At 39.5% G+C, this 18,043-nt stretch overlaps 1 protein-coding gene across 6 annotated transcripts in view; it reads left to right on the top strand.

Moving 5' to 3' along the window:
* Window positions 1–18,043, top strand: part of anks1b (ankyrin repeat and sterile alpha motif domain containing 1B) — a 262,428-nt gene that overhangs the window by 69,901 nt on the left and 174,484 nt on the right. For all 6 annotated transcript variants that reach the window (XM_008289214.1, XM_008289208.1, XM_008289209.1 and 3 more), the window contains exons 2-3: window positions 1,959–2,039; window positions 7,506–7,662. In XM_008289214.1, coding sequence (XP_008287436.1) covers window positions 1,959–2,039; window positions 7,506–7,662 — 238 coding nt within the window. The remainder of the gene's footprint in view (window positions 1–1,958; window positions 2,040–7,505; window positions 7,663–18,043) is intronic.

Genomic DNA, 18,043 nt, shown 5'->3' with positions numbered 1-18,043 from the left:
AGCTGACCCAATAGGAACAAGCTTGCTGTGTCTCTTTGTCTCTCTGGTCTCCAGCCCTCTGATCTTATATATTTTGCGTCAGTATGAACTACATCAAAGCACATGCCTGTGTGAATCTTCAGAGTTGTTGGTTTGAGATGTACATCATTGCATTTCTGTTCCCTGGGCTTTGTTTTGGTTTAAAAAGGCAGCTTCTTGGGCAATCTTTGCACCTGAATTGATTCAAGGGCATTTGGTTGTGTGTTTTTTTTTTATCATCTATTTCAGCATTCAGTTGAGAAAAATGAAAATGTCCTGCCTCCTTTGCTGCAGCAGACTATTGAGCTGTGCACACCGTGTTCTCAGCGTCTTTATCTACGTGCACAGCCAGCCCTTAATACCACCTTTAATTCAGGTTTAGTTGTGTCTGTGTGCATGCGCCAATTGCATAATAGCGCTGACCTTGAGCATTGTGTCGATGTCTGTCAAGCCCAGTGGATATTCTGCTGCTTCAGCTCCAGTCGCTCAAAGAGGAAAATTAAGATACAGAATCTGTCAGTGAAAGATCAAGCAGAAGTCAAATGTAAATGCATTCATCAAAATAAACTCAAAATGTGTTTTTTGTTAGAGGCAGTTTACAACATAATTCCTTAAATAAAATGAATTCATAGTGAAGTGTACTTATTAATGAGTTTGATGAAAATTTTAAGCACTTAAAAGGAGGCATTACTCATTTCCCAACTTGCCTCTATGCCAAAATCTATAAAAAGGTGAGTCAAGGAATAGGGGTTGTGACTAGATCCATATTTTGGGCAATTAAATACATAAATCTGGTGCAATTAGAAGACTGCTTCATCCCACAATGCAAAGAAATACACAGAAAAATGCAGTAACCGATGTCATCAGCAAATGCAACAGTGCATATGTTTCAGTACCTCATGCTGTGAGCTACACATTTGCATCAGGTGACTCTGTTTTGCGACACAAGCTACAGACTTGTGTCTTTCGTTAAAAATAATAAGCTAATAGGGTTACTTCTAGAACTTGGTTCTGTTTTTCGGTCTAGACCTGCTCAGGCTGGGATTTTACTAATTAGCGTGTCTCGCTGAGTTCATGTGAAACCGAGAGGTCAGATAATTACAGCTCCGGGGAAAACTCCGGGCTGTACGTGTAATATACAAGTGTGTGTACATGTGAGTGTAGCTCGTTATGCTGGACGTCCACGCACTGTACGTAGCCGGCTATCCTTATGAGGCTCTGTTTTGTGAGGTTTTATTTGCGTGCTCAGCATTTTTGCGAGGACAAGAGTTGACCTCGTTTAGTTTCATTATTTGCCAGTATGATGAAATTGGTGTTAAAGTCTTCTGGCTGTAGCCTCCAAATGAAGAATTATACACCTCACCTTGGGACCCTTATACAACACAGCCAAATTCTTCTGTGTGAAGCAATAACTGAAAAAAAAAACAACAACAACAACCCCAATCTCCCTCCTAGACTAAAATGAAAAAAATAAAACAAACAAATAAGAAAACTCTCTCAGGAGACAGCAATTCTGGCTCACTTAATCCAATTGAGTGAGCTCCAAAGGCTGTGTTTATACAAGCTCCTACTACAGAAAACACCATTTACTAAATCACTTCAGTAAATCAGCTAACACGAGCTATTTGTGTTTGTCAGTTGATACATAATTTAACTGTGATATGAAACAGTGTTTCCTCAACAAATCTTCATAACACCCCTCCACCTGTCCTCGCTTGGCACCTTCCATGAGCAATGTGAATCCTAATTGGCTGGGTATAGTCTGTCATTTCCTGCATCTGAAGTGAAGCTGAACAGGTGCAACAGAGAGGACAGGTAACAGACTCAGAGTCTGCATCTCGTCTTCTGACTAATAAGCAGTCCTAAATGTGTTTGGGTGAATAAAGTGTGTGCATTTACTTTGATTAAAGGATTAATTGTGATGTGTTTCTGCTCCACAGCATGTGGAAGGGCCTGAATGTGAACTGCACAGACAGCTCAGGATACACACCTTTACATCATGCTTCACTCAACGGACACAGGTAAGACTGCAAGCGCGCTCTGAATTTTTTTTACGAAAGAGAAATTACTATTAAATCCAAGTTTTTCACAGGTAAATACAAACCAATTTAGAAAATGGATAAAGTGTAGTATGTTATGTGAGTAGTGTATGGTATAGGGCTGCAACTAAATATTCTATTCCACTATTGAGCAACCAATTAGTTATTTTTTTAAAAATAATCAATCACACTAACAATTTGTTTGTCTATAAAATGTGGTCTGTCACAAATACCAAATCCAGAGTGACATCCTCAAACTGTTTTTTTTATTAGTTTGCTGTAGTGCTAAAATGACTACCCTGTAAAATAGACTGTAATACGGGGAAAATATGCAAACAAGTGAGAATATTACATTTCACCTTTGGTTTGTTTTTCTATCTCTGCCATCGAGGGAAGACAACTCGCACAAATCTGCTTTTATGTGAATATTAAAAATGTATTTTTGTTAAAGGTCGTGCTGAAATGTGATTGTCTGTCAAAAATCACCCAATTTTTTATCCATCTACGGCCGCTTATATCTAGGCAAAAAGGCATTATAAGCAAATATACAGAACTTTATGTCTGTGGTGACCTTAAACGAATGTCTTGGTGAAACTTTAACTTTTCTTGTAACTGAATAATTGTGAAATATTTTGCAGATTTCAGTGTAATCAGGCCTGACATGTGCAATTATTGGCAAAACTACGGTATTGTTTCTTTGGTATGTCTGATATCCTAGTTTGTAGTTACACTAAACAACAATATACATACAGCCTGTTATATTTTATTAAATTCTATCCATTCTTTTTGTCATAAGAAAATATAGTTATGAGGTTGCCACTGCTGCTTGTGGATGTTATTCCTCTCTTCTGGAAGGTCTTGGTGAACTTGGAGGACATTTTGGGGGGGCCGGGTTCCCTTATTGCCCCTTTCTTGGCGGTTCCCTTCCAACCTTGTTTTTTGAATGGTTTTTTTGTAAATGACAAATAGTAGAGCTGTGGACATTTAGGTCCTTTCTCATCTTTCTCTTGGCATTTATAGCTTGGTGCCATTTGAATAAAGCTGCATTTTAAGGTAGTCTTTCATAATCTCTGGTCAAAGGAAAGTCTGGTCACAGTATCTGATCACTGGTCACATCTGGGTAGACTGTGGTTTGTCACCTGTTGAACGGCTCAAACTTTTTGTGCACGTTTGGCTAAATGTAACATTTTTTCCAAACAAAATAATAGATATGAGTGAATACATTTTCTTAAAGTCAGAGAAGAAAACTATTTCTCAGTTACATTTTTGTTTAGTGTCACATGAAATTCTGTTGGTTATAATATATAAAATAAAGAAATGATCTCTTCTGCAATTATCCTATGAGCTATAATCCATAACCCTCATGAATGAGCATTAATAACATTTCAGTCACAAAGTAATGGCTGCAATCAGTTTCTGGCAAGTGGAAAACTGCCATTGTGATTATATTACAGTTGAATTGGTCTTTGAAAGCGATTTCAACCAGTAAAAAGAAATGAATTGGTTGGACAAAGACTGCCAAGTACATGATTTCTTGATGACTGTTGAACCCAGATCAAAGCAGTTATACCTACAAACTTGATGATACAGGTTTAGCAAGCAACGTCTGTGGATAATCCTGCAGTAATTATTGTTATATGATATTATTAGCTTATTAATTTGCCACTTGTGGGGCAGCAGACATAATTGGGAAGATAACACTGGCTTTCTGTCACTGTCATCACCTTCTAACTTATGTAGAGTGAACTTGTTATTAGTAGTCGCTAATTGCTGCCGTTATGACGCAACGTTATCATTTATTTGGAGTTCTTGCCAAATGTAAGTCTCAAATGTTCACTCTCTCTTTAGCTTTGGTTTTAATTCCAATAAAGGCTTTACAGCTACTCACTCCCAGTGGTGCTAACAGGTAATGTACGGTTAGTTTTCAGACTTAATACTTGAGAAAGGTTGGTTTCTGAAGCTGAAAATTACTTTATGAGAGCAGCTACATGGAACTAAACCAGTTCAGGCAGTTCGGACAGCTAGCGACTAGCTAAACATGGAGCTGGAACACTCGTTAAGCCCTCTCTGTGTTCAACCAAAGCAAATTTATGTGTTCTGAAATGATGAACTACTTTTAATTTTAATGTTATTGTAGGCTAATGCAAGCGGGGCAGTCACACAAGAATAAAACCCAACTTATTTCAAGCATAAAAAGCTAGCCGCCCAGGCTAACTGAGAGCTAGCAGCCATGTTTCCAGGGTAACAATCAGTGACACCTGCTGCTGACCAGTGAGTAAAAAATAGCACACAGTTTGTGGTTTTCTAGCAGCGTGGAGCTACAGAAAAGAAAAGGAAGGAGCTTTTTGCGACTGCAGCAGGCGGCTGTAAATGTGTTTTCGTTTCATTTTGCCTGAGGAAAGTGACCCCAGTCTGACTGTGGAGTTGGCAGACTTGGTCCAGCGAAGTCTTGCTGCCTTAAGAAGCCTCAGCTCTGATGCACTGTGTTGAGATTTTATGCTCCTGGTAGGTTTGTATTGGGGCCCTCTATGCCGAATTTGTCCAGAAAATGCCCTTATAATGATGGGTGGTTATCCAGAATATGACATTATATGCTGGGGGAAGTGTGGTTAGTTGGTCAGTCTTTTTTGTTTGAAAAGAAATCCTAATTCAGTCAGAATTTATGGGTAAAAGCTATTGTTATGAATATTAATCCTGCCCAAGTTAGTGGTGAACTAGACAGCTTTGTGCAATGGATGAATTTATAACATCTGAATGGTGGTAATTTACTGTAGGTTCATCATTGTGAGCAGCCAAGTTCACACTGTCACATTGTTTTAAAGATGAGATTAGATAAATGTTACTCAAAGGTTGTATATTACAGCCACTTTAAATAGACATGAAAAGAAATAAAGAGGTCTCCAGAATGGCTGTGTTTTAGGCAGAAATGAACTAACTACACTGCAGCAGGGAATTTCTTAATTGTTTTAATGACTTTCCAAAAAGTTTCCTCAGATAAAATGCCGCAGAATTTAGAAACCATGTAATTTTCAAATCAAGTTAAATGATAACAGTCACAAAAAGTGCATCATGTTAAAGCAGTCTGTTGGGTAACAAAGTTTGTTGTCAGTGATAGTTTAAAAGACAAAACTGCATGCACTGTGTTTTTGTGTTAAATATGTGCAGGATTTGATTGTCTTCATCTGCAAAGCGCTGCAGCACAGCTCACTTTCTTCACCTGGGCCTGCTGAGAAATCCGTCACACAGTTTGGATAAGCTGCAAGCCTGACCGCTATCCCAGTTTGGCGGAACTGAAGGATTAGTACTGTGTTTTGGGGGCAATTATGTGGATTTCCTTCTTCAGATCAACTGAGAAAGGAGGGGGGGAGAAGTGAGCAAGGGAGAAAAAAAAAAGCAGCCTCGGAGTGAAAATTAGGACGCCAACAAAAAGCTCCAGAGGAGTGATTTAACGTTTAGGTGGGAAAGTGAAAAGAGAACTGGCAATTACGATATAGAAGCAAGAAGACTTGGCAACAGGCAGAGCTGTATTCAGAGATTTGTTCTTTAGGCTGGGTCTGATTTACATTTTTGAGATCATTTTAACTCTGTACTATTTATTTATTTATTTTTAAATCACATTATAAAGCCTTTTGGTGTGTATATATATATATGCATTGCGAATATGTTCACTCACTGAGAAGCTGAAGATTCTCATATTTGACCCTGAGATCCCCCCAGTGTGATTCTGCTGTTTAACTGTCACTTAAACTTGAATGAATTATATGAAAATATAATAAAATATTGAAATTAACTAAGCAGTTCATTAAGCGCCTCAGTGCTGCTTTCACCCCTGCTCCTGGGAGAGGTTTCGCCCTTCTGTCTCCTGACATTTTGAATGCAAATGAAGCACTTCACCTTTCCTCTTCAGATGGTGGTGACAACTTCAGCTTGAGTCCTCCTAGTATAAAACAGTGTTGCTCACATTGGTAATGAGATTTCTATCCCAATCCCAGCTTTGTGATTCATCACTTTATTCATGTGTGTAACAAAAATCACCTTATTTGAGGAGAGACATAGTGAAAGTAGTTTAATTTCCAGAGGAACTGCTTCTTCCATTGCCTTCTTCACTAGATAATATTCTGATCATTCACCCACAGGCTCCTGTAAATCCTTCAACCAATTAAACTGTGTTTAACTCGGCTCTTGCACATGGTTGAAAACGTAGATAAAGGATGCAGAGCGACAGGTGAGAAAGTTGAAACCTAAAATAACACATTGGTGGAACAGCAAAGTTGCCGATGCTAAAAACAAGTGATGTTCATTTACGTTTACATGCTTATTGACATAAAGCTTATTTTAGTAGAAAAAAAAAAGGAAAGCTGGTCCAAGATTTAGAAGCAGGTCTTATGGAGGGGGCTTCATTTCTCTAAACAGTCCCACTATCTGTCGTCAAGTGAAGAATTTGCAGGTGCTCATCATTTCAAACAGCATCACCTTTTTTGACTGTAGTCACTGAAAGCAAACATGGATTTAAATGCTGTGCCCAACTCAGGTTACAGTATGATTGCTAAAAGAAGGAACAATAAATATAGCCTTTGTTAGTCAGAAGAGTTCATTTAGGCTTCAGAAAAGGTGAAACAGACAAGAAGCAAAAAGGAAACAAGTGCAGATTTATAAACAATAGAAAAGCATTTACCTGTGGAGCTTAAGTTTCCTTTGTGTAGCATAATGTATCTGCAGGAAGGTGGATATTTCATCTGTTGCAAAAGCAAGATCTTTTAGCCTGCAGTTTAATTATTTTAGTGTGTTATGTGTGGAAAATGCAGCCAGTTTGTTTAGCTAGTTATCACAAAGGTCACAGTGAGTTACTTGAATAAAGCGTTTGTATTGTATTGTTACATTGCAGTAGTGACCTCACGTGTTTCCCATTAATGTGGCAGTTGTGGCTCTTTGGGTCATGCTAATTTTGCACTTTTCACCTCTGTTGTAGAGATCTGTTCCAGGCAGCTGATTTCTGACTTTTCTTTTAGCCTGACTTGAAAACAAATGTTCAAAGTGATTCATGTAACAATCGGCTTGATTTGGAAAGCTGCAGGGAGCTTGTGCTAATTGCACCCCGCTAAATACTGTTTCCCTGAATCTCTGCATCAGAGGTGAAGAGTGCAAAGTTAGCATGACACTTGGAGCCGCAATAGTAGGATCTGACAACTTCTTCAACCATTGAAACTAGTGAATTTTGCAACATGTTGAGTTTCATTTTTACAAAAATGTTGAATTTGTGTATTGGGTTAAAAAAACATTTGATTTGCTGCTGTCAAGGAAAGGTGACAGCATACCATAATATGGATTTCAAGTCTTATCTCCCAGCTCTGCTTCACTCTGTCATCTCTTTCTAACTATTTCCATTCTGCCATCTCCCCATCTGTTGATTTATTGATCTGTATGTGTATGTATCTGTCTCTCTCTCAGGGAGGTGGTACTGAAACTGCTCCAGTTTGAAGCCTCCACAAATGTGGCTGACAGCAAAGGTTGCTTTCCGCTGCACCTGGCTGCCTGGAGGGGAGATGTGGACATTGTTCGTATCCTCATCCACCACGGCCCTTCGCACTGCCGTGTCAACCAACAGGTAAACACAATAATCCTATCGGCGTCCCTTTAAAACCCTTCACCTTGAACGTAACCTTGACAGCTACTCTTTATTAGAACTCCATTATGTCTCACCTCAGCCCACATAAGGCTACGACCCCCCACTCTGAAGCGGTCTTAACTGATAAATACTGCAACATGTGAAAGGAAAGAGGCTGTCAGTTAACTACATGACCTGAGTTCATGCCAAATACTGACAGAAGTCCCCCCTGCTCAGCTGTCTTTTAGCAACACATTCTGCCTCAACTAGTGATTCCTTGTAGTTCAAATAAACACGACTTAAAGACCTAACGCTTTAAACTGCTTTTAGTTCAGTACGCTGTTCAGATTGCCTTTTCACCTTTTTCTATAAAAGGTTAATTCACTGGGTTAGACAGCGCATACATAAAACTTAATGACTGCGCTACTGCAGGTCAAAGGAGCTACTTTGCTATTTTTGCGTTATTACCTTCCAGAAAAAGAAGCTATATATAAAACAAACCTTTAAATCTTGCAGGAACCGCAGAGTAGCTCCCTCAAAAACCCACTACACCCCATTTACATGCCACATGGTGAAACTGTGGTTGAAAGAAGCCCATTCTCAGTATGCCGCCCTGCTCCAGAAAGTCCTTCTGTATTTTTCAGGGCATGTAAACCAGTGCTGCTGCAGGTCGCGTCATTACGGCTGCTGTCCGACAGAGCCGATCTTTTGCAGTTTGCAGTGATCTCTCTCTGACAGCCTGGTGAGCGTTTCAGCTCTGGGAGCATTCAGCCTGCCACTGCTGTCATTCCTCATCAGCAAAAATGACCTTCTTCTCCTCCCTCACTCTTTGTCTGTCCATCTTTGCTTGCAGCATATTGATGATGTCACGGCTCGCTGATGCGCCTCAAACGGCGTATAGGAAGTAGTGTGTAATCTAAAGTGTTGGCTAAAATGTTAATGGCAAAGATGTCTTTTTTAATGTACAGTGTAGTAATGGACCCCCCAGGTTATTGGAGCGTTATTTACTCTGCCTAATAAGCACATTTTCCTCTGTCACCATTAGCCAAATCATTCCCTCCGAGAGTTGTTAGAGCCTAATTGTTTGCTGTGATAAATGATGTCCCTTGCCCCTGAAATGAAGAGGTTTGTCAGCAAGTGAACTCGGGTAATGTTCTTTTTTTACCCCGTCAATGATTTGTTGAGGTGAGTGAGTTGCTGTGCAGGCAGCGTGGACACACACTGAGCAAAAGCTGCTGATGGACAAGATACTGTACATAGATGCTGACTTCCAGACACAGTCAGTGTGTTTTTACATACGTGTGCTCTTGTGCCTCTTTCAGCTTGTGATATATAGCATGACATGTTCTACTTGTTTGGGCTTCCATGTTTACTAGCTCTGATTTATTCAGTAGTTTCTTACATTTTCTGGAATTACTTAAGCGAACCCTGGAGAAGCAGCATCTCTGCCGTTTCTGTGTAGGAGGCAGGATGTGTTTGCTATAAGGCATAATTTTCCAGTCTAACAAAGTTGACAATAGACAGATTAATGCTATTGTGTCAGTATTTCATGTAGTGTGCAAATAAAAACCCAGGGAGGATGTGTTCATGTGCTGCCAACATTTGCAAAGATAGCTGTGGGCTCATCACAATTGACCTATTGAGCAGCTGATTTTCTTGATTGAAGGATGTCTTAATAGTATTGAACTCTTGTGCAGAATAGTGGATTAAGTTTGGGCTGTTTTAGGGAAGATTTTCTTATAATTCTTTGCCTCTTTTCTTTTTAGTTTTTGTGATCCTCAAACCCAAAATTCAATTTTTGTTGATTTTTTTCCCCATTTAATTTTGCTAATTTCTTGGTCTATCTTCTTGAGAATGCAACTCAGTAAATAATTAACCTGTAAAGTGCAATTCAGATTGTGTGCTAAATGCAAACTGGTCAGGTGAAGTTCCATGTTTGTGAGAGTTAGGTTCCTAACATGTAGTCACTGCCGCTGCAAAGCGCATGCTGCCAGAAGTGATCAAGCTACTGTCATTAGTCATGACATGTGTAGAAAGACTAGAATTACTGTATTACAGTTATCCACATGTTGTGTTCTGTGTTTGCTGCCCCATTAAATTAAATAAAGGCAAGATATGTCCCTCTGCCTCTCAATACTGCAGTTGGTCTTGACAGCAAATGCAAGTTAGCAGCTATGTGCCAGACGAAGACGTGTCGCAAAAAACCTGACCAAAGTTAGAAGCTGTGGATCTGGAAAGGTAACACAGCTCTCAACATAGTGATAAAAACCTAGTTAAGGAGTTAGGTCACCAAGATTGACAGTTTTGTGTTTAAAACACTTATGTATTAGAGTTAACGTGCATTAGTTTTGGATGAATTTGTGCAGAAGTGTTCATGATGGAAACCATTTGTGAACTCTGACTGATTCTATTCTCCAGATAAAAGCCGACAATGATCGATCCTGCTGCAAATGTTTTGAATCAGAGTGCACGGAAAGGAGGGGCTCTGTTGTCGATGTGTGAGTGAGAGAGCAGAGCGCAGGTTTACAGTGAAATTTTACCCATTTAAATCTTAGAAAAATAGAAAGTGGTGATCAATGTCAGTGTGGCGGGCCACCACAAATAAATCAATGCATGGAAAACACTCTGACGCCATCAGACTCTTTATTTTAAACAGTGTGTGACACTTCTGTGAATATATTGGCAATGCTCGTTGGTGGGCTGTAAGTGGTCAGTTGGGACATTAATATATCGCCATACCTCAATGCAAATATCCAGCATTTAGGGATAGAATAATATTCTGGCTTTACATGCTACTTCTGGTTTGGCTTAAAAGTAACATCCATATGTATGTGCACCTGTGAAATAAAAGTGGAGAAAGACCTTTCATATACACTCTGATGTAACACCACTCTTGTTAAGTCATCTAAATACACTCTTCAGTCTCTTCATATCACATATCTCACTTCAGGCCTTGTTTATCAACTTGCTGGCTTTATCTCTGTTCTTATCATCAGTTTCCATCTTCGTCTGTGTATAATAAACACCGGTGAATATGCTAACCTACCGAGCTCATCTCCTCGCTGTGAGTCTCACTGTTGCACACAGATTCACCATCACAGCCTCAAACAAACCTGCTCTTTAACATTCTTAAAGGTATAGTGTTCGTTTTCCCCTCCAGCACTCCACTTTGCACTAATTAAACTGAAATTGCGGTACTTGAGCAATTTTATTCTGCCTCACGCTGCATGTTTCTACAGTAGTCTTGCCGTTATGCGTTGTCAGTATGAGGGTACAGTTGTTTTCAGGTTGCAGGCATAAATCAGTAAGATTTATGGTGTGTTTGTGTGTTTACGATGCCTAAGCGCCATATTTTCCCAGTGTCTGTCAAGTCGGCAGTAGAGAGCAAGGCTTGCATACATTAGTCAGGGTGATATACTCAGTCTCACACACACTCACACCCATCATCCAGACTTACAGCAGCAAGCCATTGGCTGCACATTACCCCATTCTCAATGATATTACTCTGCCCATGCACACCATTGCTTGTGTCAGAGGTTGAGTGTGTGTGTGTGTGAGAGAGAGTGTGTGTGTGTGCAGCTTAGTTTTATTGGGCCACTCTAGGGACACTGTCTTTGCCTTAATATCTTCTTCTTTTCCCACATGATGGAGAGAACTCAGCCCTTACTTTTACACCAGAGGTGACAAACAGTGACACAAGCGTGGAAAAGGACACAGAAGGAAGCTGTAATGAGTGTGGAAGGTCCTGAAATTTTCAAGAAAGGCGAGAGAAGGTTGACAGAAGTGGGGTGGCGGAAATGTGTAGGTGGGCCGGTTCCACTCTGCAGCCAATAGAGGATTAGTCGAGGTTAGTGGATGTTATTAGTTGGCGGTAAACCAGTTCCAGCCCACTGTTTATTGTCTAATTGGTCCCAGTAGTTCTCATTCACAGCTGTTTTTGTTTATTGTGTGTGTGTGTGTGTGTGTGAGAGAGGTGGAGGCTGCCTGACTGGAGAAGATGATTATACGGATCGTGTGTGCGCGCATGTTTATGTGTGTGAGACAGTGAGACAGTGATTGATAGTGAAAGATTGCTTGTTTACTCACGGCTTGCACTCCGCTTGCAAGGCCAAATGCATGTTTTGAGGACTGACACGTTGCTTGTTGTGATCTCTCTTTCTCCCACTCAGACTGACTCATGAAGTGCCGGCTCTCCTAAAGCCTGCATGTAAAGAAAAGTCAGGATTGTTGTTTGATTTTTTTTTGTTTGTTGTGTAGATAGTTTTGGTGAAATCATCCAACTTGTGGGCTTAGATCAACTCTCACAAAGAGTTAAAGAAAAAAAAAACTTGACTTGTTATTGCAGCCAGCTAGTGATAGATCTCCAGCACGTCCTTTAAAAGAATCTAAGAGTCCCACAGTGTCTGTTACCTGTATTGAACTGAAATGAACTGGAAATGATGAGAGAGGTGGGACTGATGAGCCTTCCTCCAGTGTCTGAAGCAGATAGATTATTGTAGCTCCCAAGCAAAACGGCATGATTCTTTATCGAAAGCGATAGATAGACGTCATTTTTAGGCCCTTTTTCATACAAGCACGCTTTGACAAACTGTGGATTCCGGCTTTGTTTGGATTGAGACGGTCTAATGTTGATTGACTCTTCATTATGCACATCCCATTCACTGACTGACCAGTATGTTTGTGGATGTTGCTTGTTTTGCTCCGAGGTGTTTACTTGAGAGTCAGTGTACATCTTGTGTCTGAGTAAAGCCAGAAAAAGTCAGCGGTATTAATACTCTGGCCCAAGGGATGTGATGCTGGCAAGCCCTGCTTACTGAAAAGAAAAATGAGATGAGTTCCCTATAAAACCCTGTTTGGACACTTTGATTTTACCAGTCCATCCTTGAGGCTTTGTGGAGACATCGCAGTAATACAATTTCATGTGTACATCATCACATTATGGAAGTTTTCCCTTTCTGCTGCTGTGCAGGTTAATTCTCAGAAGGCTCACTCTTGCAGGTGTTGTATTCATGTATGCTGTAATTGTGTATGATAGTATAACAGTACGTTACATTTCTTTTGGTCACTTAAAAGCTTGTAATTCATGCCTTCTACTTTTGAAAAACCTGATCTTGATGACAGCCAGCAAACAAATCAAAACATATATCATGAAAACATTACTGTGATTTATAGTTTCATACTGTAAAAAAAGTTTCTTTATGGCAGCTGCTTGAATTGTGAGTCCCCCCGGTGTGAATTTTTGTAGTTGCAGAGCTCATAATGTTAAATAAATGATTAAACATCATCTAAATTAGCTATATACATAAATATTTAACGGTAAACCATAAAATATTTACTTTAATGAATTGCCAAGCAGGTTTCTAATTTCAAATTTATTTTCACACTGTGGAACCAGTGGATTTGTGGAAGGGAGGAAATCAGACTAAAAGTCAAGATACTGGACAGCTGTAATGTTAAATAACCAAACTGCAGTTAATAGATTAACACAGTAAGATCCTACAAGATACGCTATTGTGGTTTCACTGTATGAGGCTTGGTGTAGTAGTATTACTAGATACGTGTATTTATTAAAGTGTAAGACATTCCTAACTTTGCTCTATGTTGTTCTGAGTAGTCTGGGGCGATGGTTCAGAAAACTCCTGGCCTCTAGAGTTGAGCCAGCAGTGTTTATAATAACAAACATCCAGGCAGAGTTTATTATTAACTGACTAATGATGACACGTTACACCCTGAGGTAGTTGCCACGAGAAAAGCTGGATTGTAAAAGTTGCTTTGCCTGCGTTGGATCCAGGCAGTGTGAGGGACAGTTGTGTCCTGCAGACTCGGCCGCTGATGTAGAGTAGATGTGATGTGAGCGTGTGGGAACCAGCACACAACCTCTGGGTTGCTTCTTCTGTGGGGAACCTCTGGACTAGTCAGTTTAAGGGTTATTGTATATGTATGGGTGACTGCCTATGTCAGGTATGCATTGCTGTTTGACAGACACATTCCAGCAATGTTTTTGTTTCTATCAGCAGAAGGATACAGGGTTGTACTTCTCCTTTCTCCCTCTCTTTCCTCTTGTCATCCTTCTCTTTTGATTCATCTTCATTCTCCCAAAGAAGATCAGCAGCATAAATCAAGAAAGATCATAAGAAAAGCCTTCTGGGAGCTTAAAGACTGTGTGAACTAAGGCAAAGGTAACAGGTCACGAGGTCGTTCGCCTGCTGTGCCTCTCCACGAATGTCTTTCTGTGCTTGAGCCTGTATATGTTCAACTTGTAGTCTCGGTAATTCTATGCCCTGTCACATTTTGCTACAACATGAGAAAATGAAACCATATGTTTCCTGACGATCAACACAGCCTCTCTGAGAAACATGCTGCTACTACAAGAAACCGCCCTGGGAAAGTCCTCGCTCAAACGTCATGCCCACCGCTGCCAAAGCACACACACAGTCACACCGAGCACATAGGATGCTTTCTTATGAGTAATCTGTTTAAGAAAACATAAAAATGTTGTGTCATATGTTTTCCGCAGCCTGACTCTCTGTCTGCAGTGGGCTTCCTAATTTAAAGTTCACCAAAAGAAAACTGATTCATCTTTCCACGAATCAAAACAAATTACAGCCCTGAGTGATTATTGCAAGCTGAGAGCAGACTGTGTGTGAGGGTGTTCATTGGAAACATTGTAAAACAGAACTGTAGGATTTTTATGTGTGGTGCACGCGGTTCTTAATTAAAACCGTAAAGGGATTCTCCCCTTTAGCTTGTCAACCCTGCAGGGAGGTCAGTTAGAATTGCATCTAGCATGGACTAATAAGGGCTCTGGTCTTGCTCAAGGGCACCTCAGCTGTAGAAATGCTTTGGAGACACGGGTCATTCATGCGCTTCTCTAAGCATTAGGCCGATCCTGCCACCCCAAGCTCCAAACAGTAAACTTTGATAGAATCCCACTGACATTTTATTTAATTAAATCTTGTGTATGTTTTTACACATAACTCAGGTTTTGTTTCTTAAACCATTAATAAAAAGTTAAAATATTAATGACGTATTTTAAATATATTTAAGGGATACCTATTAATTGCAATTATGCCTGACTATAATCAGCATCAATAATATATTATGCTGTAATCAATAAAACACTAGAAAGATGAACAAACACCACCATAGAAGCGGTGGTCAGCAGTCACATTAACTATTAATGTTAAGAGCTGTGCTATACGAAATTATTTTAACGGAGCTAAAATGATCAATTAGTCTAGAACAATTCTAATATGCCATTCATTGTTAAAGTAGTTTATTAAATAAGAAACGCTGAATAATCTATGTCCCAGCTTCTCAGACTTAATGGTTTTCTGCTTCTGTTTTTATAAACTAAATGTATTTAAATCTTCTCTGTTTGCTGGACAAAAACACCACAAACAGTTTCTTTATGTGTTTTGCAGCACAACCATGGCTAAAAATAGAGAGAACTCAAAAATGTGCTGTGCAGTATAATAAAGTAGTAATACCATTAACTCTATTTATTTTACAAGAACGGATTTAAAAAAACAACAAACAATAACAAAAACGACCTGAAACCAACACGTACATTATTTTCAAAATGCCCATATGGGGTGCTCTACATGTGATAGATGTTTTTACAGTTTTTTTTTTTTTTTTTACAACCTCTACAAACAAAGGAAATATTCACACTACTGCACATCAACTCTAGAAAGATGTTTCACCATTCAGAATGTATCTTCTAACAGCTTCTTTGTCTGTGTACTGTTTTTGAGTCATGCTGCACGTATTCCGTTTCTTCTTGCTCTCTCTAACTTGTTACCATACTTCTGTCCTATCTGCTCTGTGTAAGCACGCCCTGCACTTCAACCGAATAGTCACAAAGCTTTTGATTGTTAGTCACAGCTGAGTAACTCGTGGCTTCTAAGTTGTGTAGAGAACATAGAATTTGCTATGTTTTTCTGCAGGAACGCTTACTGCAAATCTCTTTTGGTGGGGCAAATATGTAGAATAAAGACATTTTAATGAAATATCAGGATTCCCAGTGGAACCGCACGTCACATGATTTCTTCAGGGACTGTTGGAAAGTTGAAAATCCTATGATTCTTTGTGTTTCCGGCCCCCATGAATGGTATGAGTTTGGTATTTTTTGTTTTTAAAGTCAACCTTTCAAACTGGCAGGATTTAGGGATTAGAGGAGGAAATCTTCAGCTTGAGCTCTTGGAATTTGTGCTGTGCATTTTTCAGTATTGTGTGAGGAAACCACTCACCATTGTTTTCCCACAAGTACATATTGTCATCAATCATGGTTATAATCATTAGTTGCATTACGCTGCCGGAGAACACCACCTAAATTGATATTAGTAGTTACAGCAAACATGTAATAGATGAATGAATACTCGTGTTTTGGAGTCAGAATTGAGTATGTTACCACCACTGTGCATCCCCTGGAGAATGAGTCTGTGTTTGTTTCTGGGTCTTAATCTTTACCAGGAGCGTGAGAGATGGATCAGCTGGCTGCAAAATATGGATACAGTAGCTGTTTTCTTCTGTGTCACTCCCCATCAGTGTTGTTCCTGCTTCCCATCTCTCTGCTCTTATCTTCTCAGCTCTATTCTGCATGAACTCCTCTTGGCCTCAGGTGTTTCATTCACTGTCCATGCTCATATGCCTAATAACTGCTCAGTTTTTCTTTGTCATGGTTTTCTATTCCCTTCTGCATTTTCACTGCTATATTTTTCCCATTTTTCAGTTTATATATGAGTCTCTCTCATTCTTCACCTCTGATTTTATTCTCTGCATTCTTCTATGATGTGATAAAAGAGTTTCCTCATCACTTCTTTTTGAAAAATGCAGCATCCTGTTAGAAACTATGCAAATCCTAATAGTGTGCTCCACATTTTAAAAAGTAGTTTGTGCTTATCTCTGTAATTACGTTTTCATTTATTAGCACGGTGCTACAGTTAAAGTCAAACATAAAATAGTTGATGATGATGCTGTTGTGCTGTTTTTCACCTCAAACTACCTTGCACTTGATTCCTGGACATAACTTTCTATTAATTGAGTGTGAACTCCTACTGAATCATTTACAACACCTTTGCAGTAAAGCTCAGTGTTTCACATGATGCAGAAGAATGTGTCAGACAAGCTACTTGTGTATAAATTGCTCTGCTTGTGCCACACAAACCCTGCTGGACTCTGAGGACATCCGTGGCTGGTGAAGCGGCATTTTGTTATCATGCAGCTCAGACCTGGAATAGCCTTTAGCTGCTGTTAAACAAGCCCCGACTCTTACCACTTTCAAGTCAAAGCTAAAAACTTCCTTTCTACACTGCCTATTCTACCCCTGTAATGACTAATTCCAAGTAATGATTCGATCCATCTCATTTCTGCACTTCTGCTTTTTTTAATAGTGAATTTTACATTCTTTTAGTTTATTTAGATTTTAAAATCTGCCTTTTTAAACTTTGGTTTTATTATGTTGTAAAGCACTTTGAATTGCCCAGTGTATGAAATGTACTATACAAATAAAGCCAGTTGAGGAGTTAGTCAGTGATTTGGATTATAACACAGAGTAAGAAATGAGTAGAAGCAATTACTAGCAGCATTTTAGTGCGTTCTCTCACAGATATTCCACTAATCAGATTACCACTATAGACATCAAAACAAAAAATGCATCCCCAATGACGAACTCTACTGTAGATGACATTTTGACTTTGAAGAAATAAGTTTGAATGCACAAATCAAAATGATTGCAGAGGACATAGAGACTGACTTCATAGTAAAGGTTTAAGAAAACAGACATAAAGAAATAAAAGCCAACTGCAAATTAATTAGACTGTCAGGATTAGGTTTTGAATGACTAAATATGCGCCGTATAGATGTAAGTACAGAAATGGATCCGTATTAATAAGAGACGATTTCACCTTGTACGTCTCACCTTTTTCACTCTTCATTTATTTACCCAGCTCTCCCCAGGCAGCGCGCTGAGCTGCCGGGATTATGAGAAGCTGCAGCGTAGACGGAGCTCATCCTGCATATCAGTTCATCAGCTTTTACACGGTGTATGTTCAAACAAATACCTCTGCGCTTCAGCCGCTCTGGTTTTCATTTCAGCCCTGGCCCGTCTGATAAGGCGTGCTTATTTGCATGGATGTAGCTGTTTGTTTGGTTCCATGCAGATGAACCGAGATAGCACTGATAGCATTTACCAAGGGAATTGTGTGTATGTGTAAGTAAATGTGCTGTAACATTGTGAGCCTAAGTGGATTCTGCGTGTGCCCTTCACTTTAAGAAAGGTAATGAAAGAGGCGCTGCACATAGAGTTAAGTATAAGAAATTTCTCCTGGATCAATAATAAAACCATACAGCTGTCTTGGCGGAATGAGCTCCATCAAGC

The sequence above is a fragment of the Stegastes partitus genome, unplaced genomic scaffold (assembly GCF_000690725.1).
Source record: "Stegastes partitus isolate 25-593 unplaced genomic scaffold, Stegastes_partitus-1.0.2 Scaffold599, whole genome shotgun sequence".
Taxonomy (NCBI): Eukaryota; Metazoa; Chordata; class Actinopteri; family Pomacentridae; genus Stegastes; species Stegastes partitus.
The sequence above is the reverse complement of the archived record's forward strand: the minus strand, read 5'-3'. Positions and strand labels throughout refer to the sequence as shown.